The sequence below is a fragment of the Natrix helvetica genome (assembly GCF_964273705.1).
Source record: "Natrix helvetica genome assembly, chromosome: Z".
In the NCBI taxonomy this organism is placed as follows: Eukaryota; Metazoa; Chordata; class Lepidosauria; order Squamata; family Natricidae; genus Natrix; species Natrix helvetica.
Genome location: NC_138554.1, coordinates 36,842,410 through 36,864,115, shown reverse-complemented (window position 1 = coordinate 36,864,115; position 21,706 = coordinate 36,842,410). Strand labels below are relative to the sequence as shown.

General features: G+C 43.7%; 1 protein-coding gene across 4 annotated transcripts; it reads right to left on the bottom strand.

Annotated features, from left to right (window-relative positions):
- Nucleotides 1-136: 136 nt before the first annotated feature.
- On the bottom strand, nucleotides 137-20,541 carry LOC309401685 (E3 SUMO-protein ligase ZBED1-like). Of its 4 annotated transcripts, none has more exons than XM_081970818.1 (6): nucleotides 19,290-20,541; nucleotides 19,142-19,210; nucleotides 17,289-17,551; nucleotides 11,949-12,013; nucleotides 11,214-11,371; nucleotides 137-3,809 (listed from the first exon to the last, which is right to left on the bottom strand). In XM_081970818.1, the coding sequence occupies exons 2-6, from the start codon at nucleotides 19,188-19,190 to the stop codon at nucleotides 1,792-1,794; spliced, it is 2,553 nt and encodes an 850-aa protein (XP_081826944.1). In that variant the 5' UTR covers nucleotides 19,191-19,210; nucleotides 19,290-20,541; the 3' UTR covers nucleotides 137-1,791. The 4 variants fall into 4 exon arrangements, with proteins under 4 accessions (XP_081826944.1, XP_081826943.1, XP_081826942.1 ...); XM_081970817.1 differs by having other exon boundaries at nucleotides 19,142-19,447; nucleotides 19,532-20,541; XM_081970816.1 differs by having other exon boundaries at nucleotides 19,142-20,541.
- Nucleotides 20,542-21,706: the final 1,165 nt, after the last annotated feature.

Here is a 21,706-nt window from a genome sequence, read left to right as displayed (position 1 = left end):
TACAACCCCCCCCCCCCATAAAACTTGTTTTAAAGTGGAAAGGAGAATTCTGCCTGTATAAAACTGTCTTCGGCTGTTCCTCCTCTTTCATGTGATAACCGGTGGGGAAATTCAAATTTCTTTTCTACCGTTCTGTGGGCGTGGCAGGGGAAGGATATTGCAAACTCTTCATTCCCACCCCATTCTGGGGCCATCCAGAGGTGGTATTTGCCAGTTCTCTGTATTATTCAAAATTTCTGCTACCGGTTCTCCAGAACCTGCTGAATTTCACCCCCTGGTGATAACCCTGAACTTTTTAATGTGTGCTAACAGGAGAGGGTATGACATAGGAAGAATAAGGAAGGCATTACATGGGGAAGGGCATGATCAAGAAGCAATGAAAAGTTTAGTGGTTAAGGCACCAAGCTAGAAAGTGGGAGACTGTGAGTTCTAGTCCTGTCTTAACCATGAAAGCCAGCTGGATGATCTTGGGACAATGGGACAGTCACTCTCACAGCCCAACTTATCTCACAGGATTCTTATTGTGCTGGGGAAAACAGAAAATTGGATGTATTTGCCACCTTGAGTTATTTGTAAAAATAATAAAGGAGGGGTATAAATAAATAAAATAGAGAAATGGTGAACACTTTCTTTGGTTTAAATGTCAATTGTCTCCCAAATGGAAGGAAGGCCAGAGGAATCACAGTACTTTTCTAGCATCCTTTCTTCTTTTGGCTCTGTGTCTTCATTTTGGGGGATGGGTGAGGAGAGAAAGGAATGCTACATATATTCACAGAATCCAAAGTGCAAGCAATATATCTCAGTACCGGGAAGTCATCCATCGATTATGCTGTCCATCATCATTCCGTAAGTTAGTAAGAGAAAAGGCTTGGTTAATGTACCTTTTGTTTAGGTACTCCAGGGCTCCTTGAAAAGCAAAAACACCTTGACCCCAACCCCATGCCTGCTTGGTGTATGTCTGAACCCACACTTCTTGAAATATTCCATGCCCCCCTTCTGTTCCCCTGAACCACTGCTGTCATTATTTTCAACTCCCTAAACCAATTTATTTCTCCCCACCCCTTATCTTTTTCCCTGTTATGAATCTGCCTCTCTATGGTAGGCAAGGACTATTCCACTCCTCTTTTTCTGTCCCTATTTACTCTTAATACATAATTTCTGTCCTCAAATGATCTCTCCTTCTGACCCATACATGGCTTGTTCCCGCCCCGTGGTATCTCTTCTCTGAGAGGCGAGGCCTACTGTGTAGAATACATAGCTATACACTCTTTAAAACATTCATTTCCCTCACATTTATGGAATATTCCAGCACATCAGCCCTCCTACTTCTCTGGAAGATTCAACATGATCTAATTCGGCCTTCCCCCCTCCCCCTTCCAAACAAAGCCTACTAAAAGCCACAGCTGTTTCTTTTATTCCAGATCAGCCTTCTTAGCTGGTGCTCTACAACTTCATTGAACTAATATTTTCATAGCTCCCAAACAGCTGGTGGGAGTAGAGGGAAAACTGTATTTTGATCCCTGGATGATGCAATTCGAGGAGGTCTGCCCTAGTTTGGCTCATGGACTTTCCCTCCTCCTCCTCCCCCATAAAACACCCAAATGGTTTGTTCTATTTCCCTTCCTCCAAAACACACAAACCGTAGTTGCCCTCTGGACCTTTTGGCCAGCCAAGCAGAGGGAAGTAGATACAGGACACATGGGAACTTTTTCCCCATTTCAGTCTTTTGTGGTGGAATGCTCAAAGATCCTGCAGACAGATGCTCACCCAAGCCTGCTTTCTTTGTGTACTCTAATAGAGCATTGCACGGTTGCCATGGAGGAATACAAGCATATCAACATGCTCTGGTGTCAGGGCTTGGCGCTTAGTGTGGATGGCATCTCCAGTGCTGCTGAAGAGCCAGCCAGCAGGCACTGAGGTGGCAGGCACTCCTAGGAGCTTGCGGGCTGCCCGGGCCAGTAATGGGTACTGGGTGTGGTGGATCTTCCACCACTGCAGGGGCTCCTGAGCGAGGGCGGAGGCTTTGCTGGTCTGGAAACTAGCTGTCTCCTGCTCGGCTTGCTGATGGGCAGAGCTGATGCCTGGGCCCGCACGCATGCTGCAAAGATCTCCCAGCAGGAATTCAATGCCTGCATCTTGCTTTGGCAGCTTGGAAGGGGGAGATGAGGAAGCCACATCAGGAAGGCTGGAGGTTAGGAAGGCAGGGGCCTCGGCCAAGTGGGACACTTCAGCCTTGAGCAAGTGCAAAGTTTCCACCCGATCAGAATGGCTCAAGAAGTCCAGGCCATGAAAGCGGGGATCCAGAGCGCAGGCTAGATTGAGGGCCTGGTTAACTTCAGGGCTGGAGAAATGGTGGTTCAGTTCTTTCCGAGCTGCTGCTTTGGCTTCAAGAGCCAGAGCAGAGTCCCACTCACTGGCTACCAAGTGCTTGTAGAGGAGGCTAGTTAACACAGGCTTAACTAGGGCGAGACTGGAAAAGGGATCTTTGGTAAATGTTGAGGTAGCAATTGCCATGGACTTGAGAACTTGGACTATGTCCTGAAGGGCAGTCCAGTCCTGTGGGTGTAGGACTGCCTCCCCATCGGGACCGAGTCCTGACAGAGACTTGTTGTACTCTAGCAAGTCCTGTAGAATTGTGTAGACACTGTGCCATCTGCTCCCATCTCTCAGGAAACGACTGAGGTGGGCTTGCAGGAGGGGCTCCTGGAACCATAGTTTTTCATTACGGCCTGCTCCAGTTAAGGCCCAAGAAGCCAAGCGACGGAGGCGCTCCAGGGCACTCTGGGCCACCGGCTGGCCCAGCACTGCTTCCATCGCTGCCCGCAGGGCTTGCCCAATGCAAGGCAGGGCTGTCCACCCCAGGGCTGCAGCTGCTTGCTGGATGGCAGAGCCCAGGCCTCCCACAGTATACAAAGTGCTCTCGTGTACTCCCCATTCTTTGGTGGCCTCAGTCAGAGTCTCCACCAGGCATTCAGTGCTGGGGTTCTCAGGAATAGGGTGGCTCGAGAGGACCCTGGCCCGGGGTTCAAAGCAGTCATCCACATAATGCACAGTGATTGTGAGGTAGGTCAGAGTGCTGCTGTGGTGCCATACATCCAGACTAAGGGAACACTGAGGCAGGGCACGGACCAGTTCCCAGATTTTCCCTTTCACCTGGGTATACATGTCCTTCACCACTGAGTGGGCCAGGGCAGCAGCTTCAGGTTTGTAGTTGGGGTCCAGGACCGCTAGCATCTGCCCAAACCCCTCACCTTCTACCACCTCCACTGGCATCAGGTCCAACACGATAAAGTCAGCCACTGCCCGTGTTGTCCGGCCAGGGACTGGAGGCCGAGGAGTTCCAAACTCGCTTGCACCAGCCATTCCTTTGTCGAGGGTGGCCACCTGCGTCCCAACGAGCTGGTTGTACTCACAACGATGCTTGTAGATGAGATGTTGGCGTAAGTTGGTGGTGTTTCCGCTGTAGCTCAGCCGGACTCCACAGAGCTTGCAGATGATCTTGCTCTTGTCGAGGATGCGCCCATAGGCATCCCCCTGGAAGCCAAAAAAAGTCCAGTAGCGGCTTTGAGCCCGGCCCAAACCCACCAGATTTTGTGTCCCTTCCAGCAGGGGAAATGTGCTTCCTCCTACGGGAAGGCCTGGCTTGTGGAGAGGCAGGAAAGATGAGGCAGTGGCATCTCCACACAGATATTGGGTTCGAGAAGAAGGAGCATAGGGACCTGGAGTTGGTGACTGAGTCTTGACGTGCAGCTCTTGGAAGAGTTTCATCAGTAATTCTTTCTCGCCAAATTCATATTTGAAATGCTCACCTGTGGGGGAATGGGAGAAGTTGCGTCACAGGGGCAAGATGCCTGCCCCTTATAGTTGAAGGGCGGTTTCTTTTTCCTTAGCATTAAAAAGTAGTACCAATTCTGATAGACATATATGTCCTTCCTTCTACAACAACTTTCAAAGGCTAAATTTCCCTTCTTGCTTTTGTACACCTGGAGAAATGTGCAGTTTTTCAATTGCAAAACTCTTCGGTGAGCAAGTAGGGCAGATACCTGGCTAGAGGTGTGATGGAACATAGTAAGGAAGGCGGATACCCAGGAGCAGGGAGTGCATTATAGAGGGATAAGAGGCAACTCAGTCTGAAGATTGTGTGTGAGAGAAAGAAGGTGAAGGCAGCCCCACCCTAATAGTTCACAGAGTATATCAGGGATGTCAAACCTGATTTCATTGAGGGAAGTTTGATCTTGGGGGCTGGGCTGGGTGTGGCCAGAGTGGGCGCGGTCAGCTTGGTTTCACTCATGTTGGGCATACCTGTGATGGTCTGAGCACTCTGTCAACAAAAACAGGCTTCCGAGTTCCGTTTTTGGCCCCGACGGCTTTTGTAGTCCTCTGCCAGTGAAAATGGCGCATGGAAGGGTTGCGCACGCCCCCCCGGGCCCCGTTTTCATCTGCAACCACCTCCTGCTGCCCTCTGCCAGTAAAAATGGACCTTGAGAGGGCTGCGCACACTTGTCTGGGTCCCGTTTTTATCTGCAACAGCCTCCTGCTTCTCTCTGCCAGTGAAAACAGAGTTCAGGGGAGGCATGTTTTGCTGGCAGAGGCACCGCAGGTCAGTCCTTCACTGTTTCCAGGGCAGCTCTGTGGGCCAGATCTAAGGCTCCAAGGGCTGAATCTGGCCCATGAACCTTGAGTTTGACACCTCTGGAGTATATGATACATGCAGAGAACTCAGTCTGGCAAGATTTTGCCTACAGGTGTGAAATAATAAAGAACTCTACTTGAAAAAATGACCACTTCTTGTTCTTGGGCCGGATATGAATCTAGTTGTGAGGAGAGGGAAAAAGAAAGAGAGGGGGAGGTAAGTAGAATTGATGATCTCACCAGTGATTGGGTCTGACCTTAGCCACAACTAGGTGAAGTACCACGGGGAATTGCCACTGATATAAGAAGGCGACTACAACTACCCTAGGCCTACAACACCATTAGAAAGCCCAGATAGACTGCCCAAGTTAAAGCAAATAAATACAAATGTAAAAATGGCTGATAACTCACAATCGCCAAATCATGCAAAGAGCTCTGCTTTCTTATGGGATTCTGTAACATCAACTAAAAAAAAAATGAAAAAGGAGGGTTTTTTGGGGGGTGTCTAGCAACACTGTGTTATATTGTATAATATTCAGTGCCTATAAACACAGCAGATACTTAGCCCAATAGAATGTGACCCCCATAAGAAAAAAAAGTTCTTCATATTGCTTTATAGCAAGGGTCACAAACTCCCAGGCCATGGAGCAGAACTGGTCTGTGGCCGGTTAGGCAGGGGACTGCCCAGGGGGAGGTGAGCAGCAGGCAAGAAAGTGATACAGAAACCATCGCCCCCATCCCGGTTCATGGGAAAGTTGACTTCCATGAAACCATTCCCTGGGGACAAAAAGGTTGGGGACTGCTGCTATTTTAGAATTAGGATACTAAGTCTATCAATTTAAAAGGGAAGATGTGAAGCAGCAAAGCTTCCATTAGCCTGGATTTTGTTTTGAAATTGATTACATTTTTGTTTGGGGGTGCTATTAGCCAAAATCAATCTACGTATCCCCAATGTATCCTGAAATTTAGACAACTTAATTAATTGAGCAAAACAGTGTTTCTTAACCTCAGCATGCTGGCTGGGGGAATTCTGGAAGATGAAGTCCATGTATATTAATGATACTAAGATTGAGAAACAAACCATGGATAAGTACGTCATCTAGTAGGCTTGTTAAGTCAGGGGTATGCAAGCTTCTTCTAAGGGAGGGTTGCATTTTTTCAAGATATTGGGGGTCACATGGTGAGACTCAATAGTGGATAACAGGGTGCACATTTAAAAAAACAACAACCCTGTATTAATTGATAGAGAGTTGGCATTGTTTGAAGCTAATCCAACCTTCCTGGTCAACTAACTTCACGTGTGTTATGTGAAGTAACTCTCCTAACATCTGAAATACAGGAGAGCACCCTTCCCCTTAAAATTTTGATGTCCACGATTGAGATGAAGCCTAGACAGGTCCTATCTTTTTGCCATTTACTCTGCCATTTATCCATGACCAGAACACTAGGAATGAAAAAGGGACAGAAATGGTTGGGAACAGTCATGAAATCTATTTTTTTTTGCCACTTGTTCTGTGGGCGTGGCTTGGTGGGTCACGTGACTGGGTAGGTGTGGCCACCTTTTTTTCACTTTTTGAAGCATTTTTTCCTACCTATTCGCCCAAACCGGCAGGAAAAAAAAATGCTTTAAAAAGTGGACAAAAAAAGGTTCTGATGATCGCGCAGATGAGCTGTGAGCCACACAACTTTTGGAACCTCTTTTCCCAACTTTTTAAAGCATTTGTTCCTGCCGGTTCAGGCGAATAGGTAGTAAAAAAAAGGCGTTAAAAAGGGGGAAAAAGGTTCCGTGACAATCAGCTGTGCTGCACGATCATCGGAACCTTTTTTTTCACTTTTTAAAGCACTTTTTTACTACCTATTTGCTGGAACTGGTAGCAAAAAGTTGCTTTAAAAAGCAATTGCTTGAAAAAAAAGGTTCTGAGATGGCACAGTCATGGAACCTTTTTTCCCACTTTTTGGAGCTTTTTTTTACTACCAGTTTGGGCGAACCTTAGCATTTTTTTGCTACCAGTTCTAGCGAACCGGTCAGAACCGGTAGCATTTCACTCCTGGTTGGAAATACAGTATATCATATTTTTCGAAGTATAAGATCCACTGGAGTATAAGACGCACCAAGGTTTTGAAGAGACAATTTTTTTAAAAAAGTAGATAGGTAGTTAGAGAGATAAGAGAGGGAGAGAAAGAGAGAGAAATACAGTAGGTAGGTAGGGAGAGAGAGAGAGTAGTTAGGTAGATGGGGAGATAAAGGGATAGAGAGAAAGAGAGAGAAATAGAGATAGCGAGATACAGTAGGGAGGTAGGGAGAGAGAGAGAGAGTGTAGGTAGGTATGTAAGTAGATGGGAGGGAGAAATACAGTAGATAGGTAGGGAGAGAGAGAAGAGGTAGGTACGTAGGTAGATAGAGGGGGGGAGAGAAATACAGTAGATAGGTAGGGAGAGAGAGTAGGTAGGTAGATAGATAGAGGGATAGGGAGAGAGAGAGAGAGAAATATAGTAGGTAGGTAGGAGGAGAGAGAGTAGGTAGGTACGTAGGCAGATGGGAGGGAGAGAGAAATACAGTAGATAGGTAGGGAGAGAGAGAACAGGTACGTAGGTAGATAGAGGGGGGGAGAGAGAAATACAGTAGATAGGTAGGGAGAGAGAGTAGGTAGGTAGGTAGATAGAGGGATAGGAATGGGGAGAGAGAAAGAGAGAGAGAGAGAGAGAGAGAGAGAGGGAGAGAGAGAGAGAAAAATATAGTAGGTAGGTAGGGAGAGAGAGAGTAGGTAGGTAGGTAGATGTTTCCAGGTGTTCCATGTGCTGGAGAAGGAAATCGCTGACAATCTGCAGCACCTTTCTGCTGGCACAGCACTTGATCGATGTAATCCTCATCAATCAGTTAAAGGGCTTTCCAAAAGAAAAAAAAAGTTTTTGCACTCTGCAAACCTTCCAAAATGGCCCATTTTTCATGAAAACGGGCCCGTTTTTTTAAAAAAAGTGTGAATAGCCTTGGGGGGGACTTGCAGAATGCTTCTGATGGGGGGGGGGGGGGATGAGGTTTTTTGTTTTTTTTTTTACTAAAAACGGGCCCGGTTTTAGTCAAAAAATTGCATGCATAGCCTTATGGAGGCTTATAGAATGCTGCTCGGGGCTGGGCTGGGGCAAAAAACCGGTCCATTTGTTGCTCATTTCTGCCGTCCCCAGCCCCCAGGAGCTCTCTGAAAGCCTCCATAAGGGTATGCACGGCCATTTTGGTGAAGGGGTGGGGCTTCGGGAGGCAAAAAATGCTATATTCGATGTATAAGGCGCACCCAGATTTTCAGCCTCTTTCTTGAGGAAAAAAGGTGCTTCTCATAGTCTGAAAAATATGGTAACTTTACTTTAATGGTCCAATCCAACTATACTGGTTTTTTTTTTAACCCCCAGAGAGAGAGAAAAATTTACAGGGAGAGAAAAGTGACAACACTTAGCTCCTTTTTGGCAGCTGAGAAGACTAAAAAGAGGCTGTTAAATCACTATTTGAATAATTAAGGATTGAGAGTAGTGAGCACATAAAGGTGAATCACTTAACTTGGAGAATAAATAATCGGATCATTTATGTATAAAACACACTTTAATTTTAGGGGAGGAAAACAGGGAAAAAAAATTCTGCCTCTGCCTAACAGCATCCATCGGTATTCATCTGGCTAGCGTCCTTGCAGCAAACAGAAATGGCCTGGTCAGTTCCAGCACGTTATTGCAGCCTGATTCAGCAGGAGGAGTTGATTGGGGTGGAATACCCCCAATCATCTGTTCCAGGCTGCAGGAATTGCCACAGACCACGGCTGCCTCTGTGCCTCATGTTTTTGGGCGGTTCCAGGTGGCGTGGAGGACAGTTTACGCTGTCATCTCGTAAACACGTTGCCGGTCTTCCCAGCAAGTGCTGCGCCTCTATTGGGCCTTGCTGCGAGAAAGCCAGGCTTTCAACACCTAAGGCTATAGGTAGAAGGATGGGGGTGTCTTGGGAGTGGAGCCTTCAGTGCCAAATCCCTCTTCTGCCCCCAGGAAAATCATCCCCCACCCCATCCCACCGACTCCAGTTAAATGCGCGTAGGGTGATAGGGTTTGTTTTAAATGGATAAAAAGATCTGTGCTGCTCGTTATCAAAATCCAAGTGGAAGTGAGGATCCCCGTCGCCTGGAACCGCCCGAAAATGCGATGCACAGAGCGAATGGGCGGGGCTACATTTGGAGTATAAAACGCACCCAGGTTTTCACCCTCTTTTTGGGGGGGGGAAAGGTGTGCCTTATACTCTGAAAAATACGGTATATTGTGAGACGTTCCTGGTGTTTTTCCCCCTATAGCTGAGACAATTCACTGCAGAAAGCAATAGAAAACCACTGCAATATTATTTTCCTAGGAAAATAGTTGAGAACAAATAGCCTCTCATCCCTGGGAGGCTTTACACAGTCCAAGGGTGCAAGAGAAATCCTAAGAACAAATAGCTCTGATGGTTACCAATCTCTGATAGAAGATATTGCTAATAATGGTGAACTGACATACACCATATGGTACTACTTGACATGTAGTAGTAGTGTATGAGTCCAAGGATCTGGTAAGTTGTATGATAGCTAGATGATAGCTAATTTAAATACATAGGCAGACAGAAATCTCCCTTCTCAACTTTATGGGTGGTATGTGTCTTTCTTAATCTCAGATCCCCTTCTAGAGGCCCGGGAATTTGAGGGTTCTGTGTAATATCTTAGTTGCTGCTAGTACTGGACTTTTCTGGACAGAGAGCTCTGATGTTGTTCCTGGGATCTGTTGGGATCTACTGGAACCACTCTGCCCCCTTAGGAATCACAGTCCCAAGTGCTAACTACCACCACTGGGGTCACTTTGGCCATTATACACTTTCTTCCTTTTCTCATTAGTGCAAGGTCTGCTTTTTTTCCTACTGTGTTAATTTGCTGGTTGTGACAGGAATTGACTAACAGGTCTGTCGCCCAAGCCTGCTGTCATGGGCTGAGGGAAACTGTGACAGGCCCAAAGACACCCAGCTGGTTTTCATGCCTAAAATAGGACTAAAACTCACAGTCACCAAGAGATGAGTTACTTCCTATCTTAGGCATGAAAGCCAGCTCCGTGCCTTTGGGCCTGTCACAGCTTCCCTCACGATTTCTAGTCTGGTGCCTTAACCACTAGATCAAACTGGCAAGATAGCTAGATAAATTTTCTTATTTGGTTTCACTTTCTGTTTCTTTTGTTGTTTGAATGTGGGTGCACATGTATATTTTTTAAAAAGGAAAATATTGACTGTTCTTTATTCCCCTTGCCATGCTGGGGTTGCCATGGCCCACATTGCATTCACTTGGAAATTTAAGCCCTGACCACTCCTTTTTTATGGGATGAGGAATGAAACCCTATATTGCCCCTTACTCAGGATGCACATTGTTAGGAATGTAAGCTAACAGTTGGGTCAGCAATATATAAACCATGATGGAGTACTGTTTCTTTAAGTACTGCTGTAATGTGATTGGTTGCTGTTACCTTAAGCAGCCATAAGATGGAGCCTGAATGACTGTTAGCTCGCTGTTCGTTAGATGCTGATCGGTGAATACTGTTTGTTAGACGTATCGGGAGTGACTGTGTTTTTTGCTACTGTTAGCGACTGTGTGCTGAACTGATTATATGATACTGGACTGTGTTCGAAGGATCATTCCTTAACTGAGAACATTGATAACTGACTGATTGAACTGTGTATGACTTGGACTTTAAATTGAACTCTGATTACCTCTATATTTCCACATAGTAAACTACTATTACTTTTACTATTCGGTGTCCCTGTATGCTGGTTTGTGCATGTTCTTCCATACCACTCTCATTACGCTTCTCAGCACACTCGCTCTCCTAATGGGGAGCTTACTTACTTAACACACATTACTAGGCTAAAATGTGATGCTGTGGTTGCTATTAAAAATCAGAATCAAAACTTGCTACCTTGAATGTTTATTTCATTTCATGCGTGTCTAACTATGCTTAATTTTTATTTTTGGAAAATCACAATTTTGTGAGAGATTTGGACCGGGCCAGACCCCATATTTTGATCCTGCTCCTGTGGATGCTTTTGTTTTATTACACACAAAAAAAATCTTCTACTTCAACTAACTGGTCTCAGTTGAGACAATATAACCACAGTCTCAATCTTGGCAGCCTGAAAATGTGTGAACTTCAGTTCCCAGAGTTTCCCAGTCAGTATGGGGAGTTCTGGGAATTGAACTCCACACATCTTTAAGATAAGATAAGTCCAGTATTACAATTTGCAACCTACAAGGATGGGGCAAAATCAACGAGCAAATTGTGAATTTTAAATGACATGGAAAGTTATCAAGTACAAATCTGGAAAGCAATCAAATTAACTACATTTAATTTTAAATATAATAATAGCCTTTGTTTTAATGTCTAGCGTTGCTTTGGGGATGTAGAAAATAGGGTGTGCTCATAGCCACAGTGGTTTAACCAAGGTGGTGAATTCTTTTAGAAAAACTTATACGGCTGTTAAGACTGAGGGAAGCAGGGAGGGAGTTGCCATTAGTCCTCTTCCCCTCTACTCTTTCACTTACCCAAACGCAGTCCTAGAGTGCGAGCATATTCCTCTCCAATCCAGATCAGAAGCTCTGTGTCAGCAGGTATAATTTGGCAGACTCGGTAGTAGATGTAACCTCGGTATTGGAATACAGTTAGGTTCTGCTCATCCTCAGTGGAGGCACATGCCACATATCTGCATGGAGAACAGGGATGATGAGTCACCAGAGTTGGGGGAGGCAACATATTCTTGGTCTTTATACTAGCAGTAATTGCAGATTATGTCTCCAGGGAACTATAGGCCTAGTGGATTTAAGGACTCTCCTATGACTAAGGAAGCAACTTCTTCTTTAAAAAAAAAGTGTTAGGCTCATTTGGAGTCCCCAAGGAACAAATGTGGTAAGTGTTTGGATTGAAGCCACAAGGGTGAGGCCTATATGTGCTTTTATGCCATAACTATGCCGTAAAATTTGGTATAACAAAATGAGAGTTAAGCGTTCACATTTCTCTTTCTTTCTTAAAAAAACTAAAATCCCATTTATCCCTATTCTTCCCTCTATGACCTCTCATAGATCACCAACATCTCACAACATTCAAATGAGATCATATGCAATATCTTAAGACAATTTGGCAATTATTTGCTTTCTCCCTGGGCTGCTATCTAGTGGTTCCAGAGGTTTTATGGATCTCAGTTTCTGCAGATGTCATAACAATTGAGATAGTGGTGATTTCCCCTTCAGGTTTCTACTGGGATTCTCTCATAAGATGCTCACCTCATCCAGTTGGATTTGGAATCATCAGAAGCATCAATGAAAAAATAGGACCCATTGTTCCGAACCTGCAGAGAGAATGGAAGGAATAGAAAGATCCAATCAACCCCACAAGTTCTACCTTTATTTTAGAATTTGATTGGGATTTTAAGCTGGTTGTAGATAACCTACAGCCAAGGTAAAAACATTGGCTCATGAGGTAAAGAGTGCCATCTGCAGTGGATATGAAAAACTCCATCTATCTTAAGGCAGAAATAGGGAAATCAGATTGCTGGGAGGAATTATCGGTATATATTAATGTTATTTACTATAACACCAAGGTTCATCAGCAAAGCTATGCAGAGTAGTGGCCAAGGGAGGCAAAGGTAGATGTGAAATGGCAGCTTGCAAGTATCGTTCAGAAAACTGTACAACTTCAAGTCCTCACAGCTTATGCAGATACAAATGAACATCCAGCACAGATGAGAGAGTCTCAGTAGTGAACTGGAGAAAGAGAGGAAGGAACCATTTTGTTCTTGTGATTGATAATCAATTGCAACACCGAACCCTTTGTAAATTATCCTCTACCAATTACTGAAACCCAGCAGAGTTTTAGCCCTCCCTTCGCTTCATTATGAGCTTTTGTCTACTCACTCAGCTTATTGGGGAAATTGATTTTGTATTTGTTACTCACAATCCCCGAATCCTTCTTCACAGCTGTATTCTTTCAAAGGAATACCGTAAACCACGAGTGATCAGAGTCCATTGTTTTCTATCTGGGAATATGAGACTGCTGGCACTTGTCATCATCCCCCCCATCCCCCCTTCTGAACTGTCATGAAGGCTTGCAGTATTTTCGGGGAAAGGGTGTGGACTTGCTAATGGCAATGCAGCTCTTAAGATCCTGCAGGTATACCTTTTCAAACTTCCTCTTCAAAAGGCAACTGCAAGACAGCATGACAGGGTTTCCTAATATTTGGTTTAAACTGTAAATCATTTGTTTGCTTGCATTTTATTTATTTCTTCCTCTTATAAAAACATTCTTGGAACTCTCTCCTTTCTCTTGAATTCTACACTTTTAAGTTAAAAGTGGAGTGTGGGGAGAGAAAAGGAGGGTCTTATCTGAAAACACAAAACTGTGGCAATGTGGTGTAGAGAAAAAGAGCTTTGGACTGGCAATCCCGGATTCAAATCCCCAAACTTCTTTTACTCTTTTCCAGCCTAAGTTGTGTGTATTCTCATGGGATCCTCAGTGTGACCAAGCAGAAGACACCGAGCAACTACTTTTCTCTTTCACTACATAAAGGATAAGGAAAAAAAAAAGCAAAAAGAAAAAGATATAGGAAATATATGTACAAAGTGCTTTGACTGGCAGGATTCCTCTGTTAAATTCCTGCTCTTTCCCAGAAGCATCCTATCTTTCTGAGGTTGTTGGGAATCTAAGCTAAGGAGAGGATCGGAAAACCTTGGGAGGCCAGGCTGATCACCTTTTTTTTTGTTGACCTCTACAAGATGGTAGCCTGGTGATGTCATTGGAGTGGATGCCATTGACATTTTCAGGAAAAATGGATACTTTGAGCCGCCCACAACACAGGTACAGAGCTATTTCCAGAGGGCTTTAGGGCTTAAGAGATCCATTTTATCTCTTGAGGCCCAAATGTTTTACTCCGTTCAGGATGTGCTCTGAGCAGACCAAAAAGGAGCTGGAATGGCTCGTGGGCTGCACATTCTGGTGGGTGTATAGCATAAGGACTTAATACACCTCACCAAGAAGTCAAATATGGCCTTATCCTCTCTTAGAAACTGCTACCCATCGCCACTAAGCCTCCAAGGTGTCTAAATCCACCCTGTCCTAACCTGTGTCTATGACTATGTGTTGATATAAATACTGTACGAGAATAGTACCGTAGCAGGGATTTTATTCATATATTATTTTAAATCAGGCACTTGGGCTATGTGAAGGGAGAGGGATCATTATAAAAGGATGTGGGTATATTTTAAAATGCATGAACTAACTTAAAACTAGTAACATATAACTACGGTAGTTTTAACCAATTAGACACTAGAAAGCCTGTGAGTTCAAGTCCCACTTTAGCTATGAAAGCCAACAGGTAACCTTGGGTCAGTCTCTCCTCCCTCCATTCTCCCCCCCACCCCTTTCTCTCAGTCCAACTTGCTTCACAGGGTTGATATTATGGGGAAAACAGGATCAGGAAGATGTGTCGGATATGTTCACCAACTTTAATTATTAGTAAAAATAAAAGAGGTGGAATATAAATGAATATAAATGAAAAAAAAATAAACTTTCATTTTTTTTAATCTCTCATCCATTTTAAAATAGTTCTATGTGGCCTGTCTCTTTTGCAATTTTGATTCTAACCACACCATCAACAGCGATGTGGTTCTTGACCTAAAGAAAGTTGCATAGTTTTGATGCTCGGGGAGGACGGATAGTCCACCCTTTGTAACCCAAAACGTTTCAGAATCACTGGATTTTATTGGTGATGATGCAGACCTACTCAGTAAACACAATGGGTTTCACACAAAATCTAACCTGGAAAGAGAAAGGATCTTTTGTTTCCATTCTTCCCCAAATAACTTGAAGAGAATTCTCCTTCCTCCCTCCCTCCCAAAAAAGAAGTAACGATTATTCCTGCCTATTCCTTGCACAGACTGATTGATCACTGCTGAAAAGAAAACAAGCTGAAAAATGCAGCAACATTTTTCATGTAACACAGCAATGGATTTTTCCCCTCCATCTGCAGGAATTATTTGATAGGGTCTCTGGGCAAGCAAAGGACATGACCAAAGGCAGCAATAGAAACACCCGGAGTTAAAACATAGCATTTTTCTCCCTGACATCTTTTTGTACATCTGTCTTCGGAACACCCATTTCTCTCTTTACCCTTTTCTGCTGAGAGACAAATAAGTTATTTTTGCTGAAAGTCTGAAACAATCCCTTGCAGACAGTTTGAAAATTAGACTTAAGAACTACAGATTCTTGGGAGGGTTGTGTGAACTGAATCTTGGGAGTGGAGAAGGAATCTCAGTTTAGAATAACAGAACCAATATGAAGTGCCAATGGGAGATCTTTCCTCAACTTGGTTATCGCCATGGACATTGGCTGTCTGCTTGTGGATGGCAATTAAAATGCAGCACCTCTGGATCTAACATTAATTTGGAGAAAACCAGTGGTGGATTTCAAATTTTTTTAGAACCTCTTCTATAGGTGTGGCCTGCTGGCCATGTGATCAGGTGGGAGTGGCTTGGCAGTCATGTGACTGGGTGGGCATAGCCAACTTGTAAAATGTGGTGAAACTCACTTAACGCTGCCCTTGCTTAGCACCCAAAATGTTGGCTCAGAAACTCTGGCATTTGAAGCATGCACATCTTAAAGCTGTCAAGTTATAAGACCCTTGCACACCTAACACTTTAGAGAAAAACCCCCAGGGGTGTTCAAACATGACAGCTTTAAGACTTGTGGACTTCAACTCTCAGAATTCCTCCTCCAGTCATGTTGGCTCAGGAATTCTGGCATTGGAATGTGCAAGTCTTAAAGCTGTCAAGTTACAAGACCCTTGCTCCCCTAACCCTTTAGAAAAAAACCCCCAGGGGTGTTCAAACTCGACAGCTTTAAGACTCGTGGACTTCAACTCCCAGAATACCTCCTCTCGCTCTTCATCTTGATGATGTGCAGGCAGGCGGGGGGAAGGAGCTGGAACCGGTTCTAAACGGCACTGTAGATTTGTGGAACCTCTTCTATAGAAGAGGTTAGAACTGGCAGGAACCCACCCCTGGCGAAAAGATAAACTCTTATATTTTTATCCCATACTTTGACCAAAGGGTTCATTATGGCAGATTCAACTATGTCATCCACCACTTAAAAATCTATGAAAACTTATTAAAGTGATTAGGCCTGGCTCAGGATCAAACTTTCCTATATATAGAAATTTGAATCTGGATTTCTCTGACTTTAAGACCAATAATAGCTTTGATGCCACACTGGATATCTTTTATGGTGGATAATATACTAGACTGCAATTAGGAACTAATCAACTACGATTTAGGGCAGTTTGTAAAGTGATCTCTTTGAAGACATCTCAACTTTAATGCATGTCCTTAAGAACAATCTATGAAAACACACACATTATCTTCAGCTTGTACATTATCCCATTCATTTTACTTCCATAGCCAAATCTGGGTTTGAGAGGGGGCTCTGGAAATATATGCTAACCCCTTAACTCCTATTTCCTGTTACAAACCAGTAGCTAACTTTTGGTGGCAGCAAGTTAGATAGATTCAAATCTCTTGTTTTTCATCCCAATATCTCAATTAAGGTTGTGGGAAACTGAAGTTAGAGGACGACTGAAGCCACCTGTTGAAGGAAATAAGGCTAGGGGGTAAATTGGGAAAGAGAGGTGGATTCAAATTGGCGACAGATCCCACGCACCTATAGCCAGAATGGCAATACTATTTTCCACTTCCAATACTACTATTTTTTCCCAGGCATTGATAGAAATTACATTTTATCCAAGAACACTTTTTTTTTCAAATAAAAGGATTTACAAAATTCTACCAGATGACTCTGGTGGTGAAATATTATCACAATGTTTTCCTGAGGTAAAACTAAAGCCAAAAAGGGGTGATGTAAGCATAAATTAAATTGACATCAGTGATACCTGGAACTATTCTATGAACAAGGAACAGAAGTTGCACAATACTATAATGTCCTTTTCAAGAAGTGTCAGTCCACCCATCTCCCAATTTTTTACACATGGAAGCCCTTGATTTATAACCATGTTGGAGCCTGCCCATTACAGTCCTAAGTCACGACAGCTTAAAGCATGTCATCACGTGACTAACTCAATATGACATTTTTTTCTGGCAGTTGTTAAGTGACACACTCTGGTCATTAGGTGAATCTACAGTTGTTAATGAATGCCATAGTCACTAAGCAAACCTATTGTGCTTTTGCTGAAGACCAGAAGTAAATGCTAGGTTTTGGCAAAAACATTATAAATGATGGTTGTGTGACTACAGGAGGCTGCAAATAGTCATAAATGTGCCTGAAATGTGTTCATGTGATCACAGGGTCAGCCACTGGAACTAGGCAATAAGTACATTTTGTGAGGTGTATATGTGTCTTTTGTAATATCATAGTAGTTCAGCACCTGGTCATAAGTTGAGGATTAACTGTACTGAAACAAACACACACAAGAAAAAATGGGCAAATCTCTTAATAGTCAACAATTCCAAAATCAAGAAAAAAAAATCAGCTGAAGTCTGTTATTAGCTAACACAGACACCAAGGGTTGTGTATTGTGGTGGCCTGGTTGGTGTGTTGTGCATCTGTGTGTTCCTTACCGCCCAAGAATAACGGGTGCAGTCACGATGTTCTCGGACCACTTCCCCCTCATAGGGCCCAAAGATGCAGCCACGAGGTAGGGCTGGGAGTGCACTCCACACTCCAAAGCCTCCTTGGGAACGCTCCTTGACCAGAAGTCCCTCAGGCAGGGACAGCAGTGCCCGTGATGAAGCTCTTTCTGGAACAGGTGTGTCAGCCACAAAGGTGGGTGGTCCATGTTGGGGGCAGGAGTCACGGAAATAAAGACGACAGTCTTCACAGACTGTAAGGGAAGAAAGATAAAAAATTGGGTCTTAAGGGAGTTCTGTATGCTGGGCCAAGCTCAAAAATAGCAAAGAACATACATCATACAGTATAATCTGGGGAAATCAGTGATAAATGAATATGCCATAAGACTAGTACAGTATATACTTACAATACTTACTTTACACCCTCTTTTCTAGACATTTCTCCTTTAAATCATGGGTCAGTAATCCGTGGCCTATTGAATGCTGAGTTATGATTTTTCATTTTCTTGCACAAAATAAATAAGCAACAAAATGTTTCCGTCTTCTTCTAGATTTAGCATGGGAAAACTTAACTTCATTGCTGTTTTGTTCATCACAACTTTTGGCTGACCATTTAAAATTTTTGAAATGAGTACCCCTCAACTGCTGATAGGTCCCTCACCAACTTTAAACTATTAATCTAAGCAACAGAGCCATGCTGAACAGGCAGGAAAGACTATGCCTGATTTAGGAAACAACAAGCAAACAAATGCAATCTTCACATGATTTAGAGAGGATCCTGTCATGATGCCTGTCAGATCACTTGATTTTAGAGATTTTTCCTCGGAAAATGAAATGGCCTAAGCCCAACTTATTCTTAGAAAATCTTGGAAAGAAGAGCACATCTTGTGCACCAGCTTGAGGCTGTTTAGGGATAGGTTCCTGTTTATAACCATATAAGATGGTGCTTGAAGTATGTCCTAAACTTATTATGTCCATTCCCTCATTCTCTGCTGGCATTCTTCACCCGTGAGACTTCTCTATTTGTTAAAACTATAATTCTCAGAATTCCTGGCATATTTAAAGGATAGAAAAAGACAACAGCTCCTATATCTTTTGTGCATCCTATGTACTGAGGTGGGGGAGCATTGTGACTTGTTACCCTCTTTCTCTTATATAGAACAGACAAGCAACCATCTGTATTTGTGTGTCAGCATATTATCAATAGGATTGTGAACTTTTTGTTCATAATGTGCCTGCTTTTAAAATGATCCAAAAGAAATGACTCAGATCTCAGACAAGGGCAAGGACAGCATTTCTCCTCTAGTCATTAAAACTCATCTTTTTTCAGGATTCTAACACGTCTGAAAAAATACCTGCTTTAAAGAGTCAGTTTATTTGCTAATAAGCTGTTAATAAAGCTGCATTTTGTTTTCAAACTTTCCAAAATGTCATGCTGCTTTAACAACAGTAGAGTAGTGCTATGCTCACATGAATTTTGTAGTATTTTTTCCACATCATTTTCAAAGTCTACACAGCCCAAGTATTCCCCCTCCCCATCATTACCTAGAGATGAAGCAAAAGCAGAATTAGCAAGTGTGCAAACCAACCACTCACCTAAACTCAGAGTATCATAATACAGAGAATGTTTTCAAAACTTAATTGTTCTTGTTTTTATTCCCTCCCTCTGTACAATAGGCTAGAAATGGGTAATTTGGTGATCTGTGGGAAACAGCTTATTATTCAATCACTGAGACACTGGTGAATAAATGCACTACTCTAGTAAATACTGTGGATTTTTCTGTTAAAAAAAATGGGCTGTGGATACTCTGAAAGTGTTGAAAATAATTTTACATGTAACTCACAGAGCAGTTCATCCTCCAAATGGGTGCAGGCATCCTCAGCCACTTGCATGGTGTGAAGGATTGGGGAATCTGTAAAATAATGAAATATATTTCCCCGTTTCTTTCCTTACTGTGCAATGTATTGAACAAAACAATGAGATATCCTTACTGCATTCCTACTTCATGCAGAGATATCTGGAAAGCCATTTTTCCTGGCACAAACACAGCTTGTTTGCCTTCCTAAAACTAATATTAGACCCAATCTAATCTCTCTCAGCCTTTCATGGCACTGCAATCCTCCCCTCGGTCTAAAATGATACGTTTATCCTACCTTTCCTCCTTCCTGCTCCATTTCTTTGGCACAACTACTATCATTGTTAATCCTTCCCTTCTAACCTATTCTATCCAAACCTGAATTTCCCCAGATGTATTGGATTATGGTTCCCATCACATTCAGACAGCACGACAGCAATGCCAGTTAAGCCACCCACAACCCCAACATCATATTCTAACCTCTAACTTTTCTACTTTTCAAAGTCTCCTGCATCCCCCAACCAGCTACAAACCCATCATATAAGATCATACACTCAAATAGCAACACCTCAGTCCCTCTCCACTTTTTTACAGAAAAAACCAACTCCCCAAATTAGCCATATCCGTAACTCATTTCCCCATAGAAAGCTTAGTTACTTATCAAAGAATATCCCAAAGGTGCTTTTCTCTCTCTCTCTCTCTCCCTCCCTCCCTCTCTCTCACGAGGCAACTGGACTTTCTGGTTTTTTTTTTTTTATCTAAGAATACTTAGATTGGCAATTGCCAGTCACCTTCTGAGATCAATAGGCAGAGTCCCATATCTCCTCTGCCATCTAATGCTGACCTATTCTCAAATGCTACCCTTCCTCTGCCCAGCATGCAAAATCCTAGAGTCTTATCCTCAAACTGCTGTTCTCGGATGTCTCGTCTCTCCTGCCCGTGCTAGCAGGGGATGAACTGGGTTTGTCCTCCATAGGCACAGAATTGGGACAGTCGCTCTCTCTACTCTACCTGCAGTACCTGCAACACAAGTCAAGCAAGCAATAAGGGTCTCCCTAACCCAAGGCGGGCAGCTGTTGCTAATCCTCTCCCACCCGCAATAGTCCTCCTCCTCGCCGCCCTGCTCTTTCCCCGTAACCGAACGGAAAGGAAACCCCAACGAATTGCGACGTAGGGCTCTGCTTGCCCAGTCTGGGCGGAGTTGGATCGATGCAGTTGCGGCAGCTCCTCCCGGCGGGCTTCGTGGAAAGGATCGCGGCGCACCGGTGGATAGGGGACGCGCACGCGCACTCGGAGGGAGGGAAGCCAGGCGACCCTCACGCTCCGTTCTCCTCCCTCCCCATTTGAGACAGCGAACCTGCCCGCCGCGCGACGCCAGATCAGCGTCAACAGCCCATCGTTGCTAGCAAGGGGGCCACCACTTTCCTTCTGTGACAGCTCAGCCTCGCCAATCAAAACTCGCTTGGGGGCGGGTGTATCCAAGGAGCCTTTTTTTTTTGCTCGGCCAATAAGGTACTTTCTCGATAACAAGATCGGCCCTAGCAAGGCGGGTTGTTTGAGTTGCAACCAATGGATTCACTGAATTAGAATGAGGGGGAACGATGGAGCACTTGTTTCTCTAGAAGGAGTACATAGAAACGTTGGGACCAATGGGAGACAAGAGTCGTTAAAGGGCGGGGCCTTGTGCCTAGTACAGTAATAGGATTTTTAAACAGTAGGTGGCGCTACTAGAAGCATTTGAAATGTGGATTTAGTATAAACTGGGTTGACAAAATCACAAATGAGAAGGTGATAAGCCGCCTGGGAAAGCAAAGGGAAATAATCAAAGCCATTGAAAAGAGAAAGTTAGAGTATTTTGGACATATGATATGACACCCGGAAAATACATCCTTCACTTAATCCTCCAGGGAAAAATTCAAGGCAAACGAGGTCCAGGCAGAAGAACATCATGGCTTCAAAACCTAAGGGACTGGTTTGGACAAAGCTCGGTAACACTTTTTTATGTGGCTGTTGACAAAAATAGGATTACCGACATGATTGCCAACGTCCAATGATGGATAAGGCACAAGTAAAAGAAGAAGAAGGTGGTGCTACTCGACTGACGGTGTTTGGGTTCTGAAGCTAATCGGATCAAAGCCGGTTATATTTGGAAGGACAGTCCTGAAATCACAGGAATGTTAAAGAAAGCAACAGCAAAGCACTTATGCATTTTTAAAGATGTGTCAGCAGAGCTGGGTTGCTGTTGTAGAAGACAATTTCAAAGTAATTACATCTGAGAGGCTTGGCTAGAGGGAACAGATTAGGCAAAGGTTTTGCTACGTTTGCACAATATACTAATCAACTCAGGCTTGTAGGAAGTTATCACCCAGCCCTCTCCCAGAAAAATGAAATATCCTAGGAAATATTGAAAAAGCAGAATATTATATTTTCCTGGATGTGAAAAAAGGGAGAAACACATTTTAAACACAAAGTAAATTCCTGCAGCTTCCTGCCCATCCCCACTTTGTCAATGGGCCATTAAGAAGGCCAAGCTAGTCCACTTTACATAATAAA